Below are 7607 nucleotides of genomic sequence, written 5' to 3'. Positions count from 1 at the left end.
AATTTATTAGAATTCAAATGATTTCTACAAATTTCCGAAGATTTCAAGATATTTAACAGACTCTAAAGAATTCAAGAACAATATTTATATTCTAAAATTACTTTAAAATCTTAAAAGAAATTTAAATTCTACCGAAATTCCTCAAAAATTCTTCAAAATTAGTTAGAATCTCTTAAATTCATTAAAAATATCTAATATTTTGAAATCTTTTAAAATTCGTTTACAAATTAAAAAATTTTGCAAAATCAAACAACTCCGGTTAAATCCCTTGAAATTCCTGAAAGTCTGTTTAAATACTTTAAAATATTTTTAAATTACAAGAAAATCCTTAAACTCTTTTGATTTAAAAAAAAATCATTTAAAATGCTTTCTAAGATTTTAAATTCCTTTACTCATTTTTTAAATCATATAAAATCTATTGAAATGGCACAAAATCCCTTAAAATCACTAAAAATCTCTTGGAATCATAAAAAGTATATTAAAGTATCTAAAATCTCCTGAAATGTTTTTTTTTTTAATTCTTGTCAAATATTTTAAACTTTTTAAAAATTACTTGAAAATATTTGAAATACATTTATTAATTTTGTTTCTTTTTATTAAAAAGAATGTTTAAATCCCTTTATGGTGATCTCCGGGCCGACTTTGGCCCAGAGTTGGGCCGGTAGTCGGCTTTACTCGTTAACGAAAGATGTCCCATAGTTGCCCCGATGGTTGGTCCATGTTTGGGCCTTTGTTGGGCCAGTAGTCGGCCAATCCGTAACAAGAATATGTGCGCATGCGCATCAGGTAACTCTTCACCTGCCTGATGCTAAGCCGCAACGTAGCATAAACGCAATAGTAGCATCACATTCACAGTTTCTCCTGATAAGTGAATACAGTGCAGAATCTTCAGCTTTAAATTATTGTTGTAGTTTTTAGGTGTAAAGTGTTCGGAAAATTAGAATTAAAGAAAATAAAAATGGAACCACTATCACAAGTAAGTACTTATTTATGGAAAATATTAATTTAACACAAAATTATCATCATGTATAAATATCCGCTTCCTAACTTCTCAATTGAAGGCAAATCTCCATTTCTTTGGTTGAAAATGACAATATTTTCAGGGTGGCCGCTGGACCAAAAAATCGACAAATTCCTGAGACCGGGAAATAACAGAATTTATTTCTTGACCGGGAATTTTACAAATTTTCAGAAGAAAACCTGCCCAAGTTCGATTTCAGCAGTTTTTAAAATAATTAAAGTGTAGTCTTAAAGATTTAAGAATTAAAAGAATTTGAAGTTGAAAATTTTTGATAAAAACCAGTTTTATTTTATCAACTGTAAATGCAAATAAGTAAATTATTTCTAAAATGGATCTGTACTTTCCGTGTGAAATCTGAACAATAATTCATTTGATAAAAGGATTCTAGATCCGTTAAAAATTTTATAATTTCCAGGTTGTAACTGTTTCAATTTGAAAGTGTTAATAAGCATTGAAATTCATTTACGATTTATTCCGATAATTTTATTTTTAAATAAAATTTTTAATTATTAATCAATAAAATATTTTTAATTCAAAGTTTTAGATCTTCCCTTACATTATTTTTTAAATTAAATTTGATACATAAATTCATTAAAATATTATTTCTATTAATTTTTGTTAGTCAATAAAAAATGTAAACAAGTATTTGAAACTTAATAAACTATTTTTATCATAAAAATAACTCCAAAATCTAAGACTAAATATTTAAAAGAAACAATTTGGAACTTAATTGTTTTACATAGAAAGCTTTGAATCTCTAGAATTTCGAAGAGCTTTTAAAACTTTTAATGTTACAATTTATATGATTCTACTTGAAAAATGTTTGATTTTAAGAGATATTTAGAAGTTTTGAAAAGATTCAAAATTAAATAAAAGCTTGAAATTATTTCAAGTAATTTAAACGAATTATGTTAAACTTTTTTTCAGAACTTTTTCATATATTTTAAAATTAATCGAATTTTTTGTACAATTATTTGGGAAATTCTACAAATTGAAAAAGAATCCTTAAAATCTTCTAGGTTCTTTTTCGATAATGTATTAAATATGTTTAATTTTTCTGTTGCAATAATTTTGCAAAATGAAAAATTATTTTCAAATTTCCTGAGAATCATAAGAAACTGTTTTTATTATTTTGACGCCTTTCAAAATTCTTGAAAAGCTTCTAAATTGTGTGTTTAAAATCTATAAAAATCTATATTTTGTTTTAATTTTGGCTGTGGGTATTTGTACCAAAATTTCGGTACGAATAGGAGAATTTTTTCGGTACATACAATTCGTTTACATTATTTGAAATCTTTTAAAGTTCTTAATTTAATTTGATTTTTTAAAGTTTTATTTCAATTAGCAGGATTTTCTAAAAGTTGTAGAGAAAAATTCATTTTAAAATATATTTAAAAGTTCCGAAAAAATCTTCAAACCTTGTTTTAAATTCTGAAAAATTTAAAACCCCTTCTAGATTTCTCAAGATTTTGCAATGAAATTTTCAATCTTTTTAAGGATGATTAAACTATTCAAAATAAAGTTTAACTTGGATTTATATTTTTGGAACTTCACCTGAATCTTTGAACTCTATAATTGCTCAAAGTTCTAAATTTTGCAGTTTATCTGCATTTCATTTAAAATTGTTCAATTGAAAAGTATTAGTACCTTCCATTATAGAGTTCGATTTTTTTAATATCAGAGACCATGGAAAATGTTTGCGAATCGGAAAGTGGCCGGGAATTTTTTTCTTGGATTAGAAGACCACCCTGTATTTTTCTGAAGCTTGGTATTTTTTGTAGAAAATTAATATTCTTGGTTCAACATTTTTTTTTTTAAATTGTAATTTGATCTTTCTTGTTAAAAATTAATATATTTTACTAGAAATTTCATATTTTGTGGATTCAAGATTCAACTATTTTCTTTAAATTTTGTTGTTTTTTTTTGCATGAATTAAACTGTTCTTATTTTAAAGTAGTATCTTCTTTCTTCATTTTTCATAAAAAAAAAGATTCAAAATTTTTATTGACAATTTATTTCTTTGTTTTAATGTTGCACTACTTTGTTGAAAAATGCTCTTTTTGGCTGAATTCAACTGTTTTCGATTAAAAATGACAATCTTTCGTTTTTTTTTTACATTCAGCTACCTCGCTTTAAGTCTCTGAATTTTAAATTAATACTGATTTTGGTATTTTCAGGCAACGTTAAATGATCCAAAAGCTTAAACGGAATATTTTTAAACATTTTTACTTATATTATATTACGTTGGGGCAATATGTACTTAAGAGCCCAGATAGAATAAGGATTCCTTCTAGTATTTTAGCCAGTCAGGGATAGGGTGGAGAGTTAGAAAATTTTAAAGATTAATTTAATAACTGAACGTATAGAAATGCAAATGGGGGGCTAGTCGGGTATCCGATCAGTTAGTCCCGCTTTAAGGCGGGGGCTACTTAGAATAAATAATTAGTGTCCACAGTCGATTATAGTTTTTTTAAACCTTTATTAATTACTTATACAACATTCGATATGCTTAAGCTTTTGACACAGAGTCAAAGTTTGCATTATTTTATGTTTTAGATTAGCAGAGAGTTCTTGGCGATTAAGTTGGAGGCTGACCTCTTTTTGGGAAAATTTCCATCTTTTTTACTACTAGAATTTTGGAATATGTTTCCCAGGATATGCCTGAATTAGTGCAGTTAAAAAGCGTCAAGAACTTAGACGGTAAGCGGATATTGTTATTCAACAATGAGAAAAATTTGTGTTTGTGTGTTACATATGAATATATGATTACTGTCCAATCGTAATATTTTTTGTATTACAGATAACTTGAAAGCGCTAGTATTACTGCACAGAAAAAACTAGGGGTTCACTCATGTTGCGGCTCAAATGAAAGTTAGTGTCATTTGGAACTTGAGCTCCAATACCTGTAGAGACCCAAATGAGTTCGTTTAGAGCACATTTGGAAAGAATAGCATCAAGGCCCATTCACAAGCCAACCGCTTGCAAAGTCGGGTTGGTAAGTTAGCGATTTACAGAATGTGTCGGTAAAACAAATACAAACGATATTAATATTTATTCTTTTTTTGTTTTTTTTTTGTTAATGTTCACTTAGTTTAGAATTTTTAATACTAAATTGGCTAAAGTCTACACCATCTTTAAATTACCATGTTTTAAAATCATTGGTCAATTTATAATTGGAAATGTAATGCAATTTTATTGATGTTTAGTGAAAATTTATTACTTACCTAACCCATTTTAAACTACTCCTAAAAGTTATGAAAAATCTTAAAAATTTAGAAAAATTTAGAAGCATAGTCTTCACCAAGCACTATTAATATCAGCTCAGCCAATTAGCTGTTATTAATATTTTCAAATATTACAATGACCTTTAGTTGTTTTAAATTAAATAAAAGTAGAGAGGCTTTAGAAACATTCATTTTTGCATTCGTTTTTGCAACAACCCTACGTCACTCCTAACAATATATTTTGTACTTTTAAAAAGTAACATATGTAATTGCATATCTCCCCATAATAGCAAACATATTACTCAGGATTTCACTGTGCATACTGTTCGTTATAATTAGGGTCACTTTTCACGAAGGCCTGTTTTGAATTAATCGTGGAATTAATATTTTTCATAGGATTCATTTCTAGCTGTTTTGTTGATTTATGGCAAATTTGATTGGTTGAGAACCACGAAAGAATAATAAGGAGACCAAACTCCGTTTCCCCACTTGGCAATAGAAACATTATCGTAAGTGATATGCAAATTACAGGAAGATCTTAGATTTGAGTGCGCAGGTGCGCAGAGAAATTTTGTCAAATTGACGTAATTTAGAGAGGTTCTGTTTGTTTGTTTCGATGCAAGTGTCAAAAATGTTGTGTTCTAAGCCATGAGGTGTCATGTTCCGGGTTGTGGTGGAATCATCGAAACCCGCAGATTCCGAATTATTATGTTTTAGGCTTTTAACTATTAAGTTTAAAAAAATCTTTTTCTAAATTTCAATCCGAAAGCTTAACAAAGGACCCTTGAGTTTCGGATACTCTATTAATATAGCCTGCTTGTTCTTTATGATCGAATTCTTATTTCAATTTCAGCCTCCCTGCTTGTTATTTATGATCTAATTTTATTTCAATTTCGGAAAGGACATTTTAAAGCCCTCAAAACATTTAAACGAGCTACCTGGACCCTCAAAGTTTAAATATATCTACCTGAGTGCCTGCGGAGAATTTCTCAGAGATTTTCAGGGCCTTGAGAATCTTTAGCCTTTTTATCATATTACAAATTTAAAAGATACTTACCCATACGTTTCCTTCTCAAAATTTGTTCACACATTTTTCAATCAAGGACCGAAAATAATGTTTATATATTTATTTTGCGTATCTTTCGTATGATGATCAACAAAAGACCAGAACCTCTCTTTACGTCAATTTGACTAACTTTCTCACGCGCACACTTTTCCATGTATAGGAAGAGTACAACTTCGCACCTGCGCACTCAAATCTAAGATCTTCCTATATTGTGCCTGCTACTTACGGTAATGTTTCTGTTGCCAGTTTTAGATGGCTTCCCACTGGCAGTTGGGTCTCCTTATTATTCCTTCGTGTTGAGGACCTAGAAACGAACTCGTTGTGTCAAATTAATTCATCAGTTTATTCAAATTCGACCTTCGTAAAAAGGTACTCTTACTTTATAAATTTGAAAATATACTTATGGTATTTTCTTGAATAAAAGAAAGAAATATATATGAATCAGTGCTCCCAATTTTTGGAACTTTTTGAACTGCGCTTGCTTCGCGCCAACAACACGATTTGTTACTTTAGGCGCGCGCATTTTAAATTATTTATATATTTATAATTAAGAAATTAGTGTTCATTCATTTTATGATCATTATTTATAATAAATATCACATTTGAATATCGACACTATGCAAAATCAGAGCGCCAACAGTAACCAATTGTATTGTCGGCTCGACACAAGCGCAGTTTAAAAAGTTGCCAAGATTGTAAGCACTGTCATGAATGAGCCGTTATATTTACAAGTTTGCTACCTAACCTGCAAATGATATTTATCGAGTCATTATATGTATGTTAATTGCGTTATTATTTTCTAATTTAATTTTCTTCATTAATTTATGTCCACCAGAGTTCGATTACATGTGCGATTTAAGATAAATATTGTTTTATTAATTATTCATAATATCGAAGTGGGCAAAGCGAAAAATAGGTTTGTTAGGAATAGGCTCAATTAAATTTGAGATCCTTTCGAACCCCAAGTGTGTTATTATTTAGAACTCAATTATCGTTTTGGGTTGCAGCTTCTTTGGAACCAAAAACGGGTTCCAATGGAAACTTCAGTTTTTTCTGTGTGCCGAATATTCTACTAGTCCCTAATTATATGAAGAACAGAAAGATTAAAAGCAAGTTTACATAAGTCAACAAAAAGTGATTCCAAATAAGAGCATACTGCAATCTGTTCGAATGAGTGACATAAATAATGAGCATAAGTGACTTAAAGTTAATTTAATTTTTCTTATGACATAAATATTAACGGTATGCAATAATTCTTTTAGGGTCAAGAGCACACTATCCAGATTACGAAGTCCGCTGATAGAAGACAGCCTTTCTTGGTCTGCACAACGGGAACCAGCTCAGAAAATGAAGGGCCATTCTTCATTATGGTGGGTTTAGAGCTGATTTCGGTATGCAGGAACTCGATACAGGCGTTTGATCTTCTTTTTCAGCTGCACTACTGGTTTTATATAGAGTATGCCAACGAGTTGATTCATTTTTATAATTTCATCGGTAGTTTGATTTTAAAATAGAAAAGCCGAAATCGTGGTGTATATCGGTGCATACGGTATTAGAAAATATAACATTAGGTGATAGGCTTGTTGAACAGCGTTTAATAAATGAAGGTAAAGGGGAGCCTGCAATAGAATAATCAAGTACTATTTTGAACAATTGTTTTTGATGAATAAAACTATTAATTTCTATTTACTGTTTACTTTTATTGTTAGGTTTTTTAATTTTTATGTACTTTATTAATAACTTCAATATTTTCCACTATATATAGATTGTAATATTCACTTTCTATAGAGTTGTCGAGCGACAAATTTTCACCCCCATAGAGGACTTATTTCACTCGGACTGAGTGAATATACTCACTATGAAAACCCGAGTAAACGAATTCACTTGTACGTTTAGTGATAATTTCAACTCTTTTAGAGTGAAATTTCACTCGGTCGAAGTGAGATTTCACTTCCAAAGATCGAGTGAGTTTTTCACATTTTCAGAGAGTGATTTTTCACTCAATTTGGAGAACCTGGGGTTTCACACCTCGAGAGAGTGACGATTCACTCTCTTCGATTGAAATTTCAGTCCCAGAAATTTAGAGAATTCATTGCAATTGATGGAGTTCAAGTCGGTCAATTTTTGTAAAACATGCCATTGTACCGATATTTCATTGTAAACACTTGAAAAAGTTCAATATTATTTTTTAGAAAGTTTCTAAAAAAATGGGTACCCACAAACGAATCAATTTTGGTGCCGACAATCGAATTTTTCAGCCATCTTGAGAAGTGGTGAAAAAAAATTTTGATGGTAA

General features: G+C 29.6%; 1 protein-coding gene across 2 annotated transcripts; it reads left to right on the top strand.

Annotated features, from left to right (window-relative positions):
* The first annotated feature begins 872 nt into the window (after positions 1 to 872).
* On the top strand, positions 873 to 6854 carry LOC117172396. Of its 2 annotated transcripts, XR_004467020.1 has the most exons (4): positions 873 to 976; positions 3536 to 3721; positions 3822 to 4016; positions 6574 to 6854. XR_004467020.1 is itself a non-coding variant. In XM_033360281.1 (3 exons), the coding sequence occupies exons 2-3, from the start codon at positions 3939 to 3941 to the stop codon at positions 6823 to 6825; spliced, it is 330 nt and encodes a 109-aa protein (XP_033216172.1). In that variant the 5' UTR covers positions 3117 to 3721; positions 3822 to 3938; the 3' UTR covers positions 6826 to 6854. The 2 variants fall into 2 exon arrangements, 1 of the variants encoding a protein (XP_033216172.1); XM_033360281.1 differs by lacking the exon at positions 873 to 976 and having other exon boundaries at positions 3117 to 3721.
* The last annotated feature ends 753 nt before the right edge of the window (positions 6855 to 7607 follow it).

This window comes from Belonocnema kinseyi, chromosome 1 (genome assembly GCF_010883055.1).
Source record: "Belonocnema kinseyi isolate 2016_QV_RU_SX_M_011 chromosome 1, B_treatae_v1, whole genome shotgun sequence".
Taxonomy (NCBI): Eukaryota; Metazoa; Arthropoda; class Insecta; order Hymenoptera; family Cynipidae; genus Belonocnema; species Belonocnema kinseyi.
This window is presented reverse-complemented; position numbering and strand designations above follow the sequence as displayed.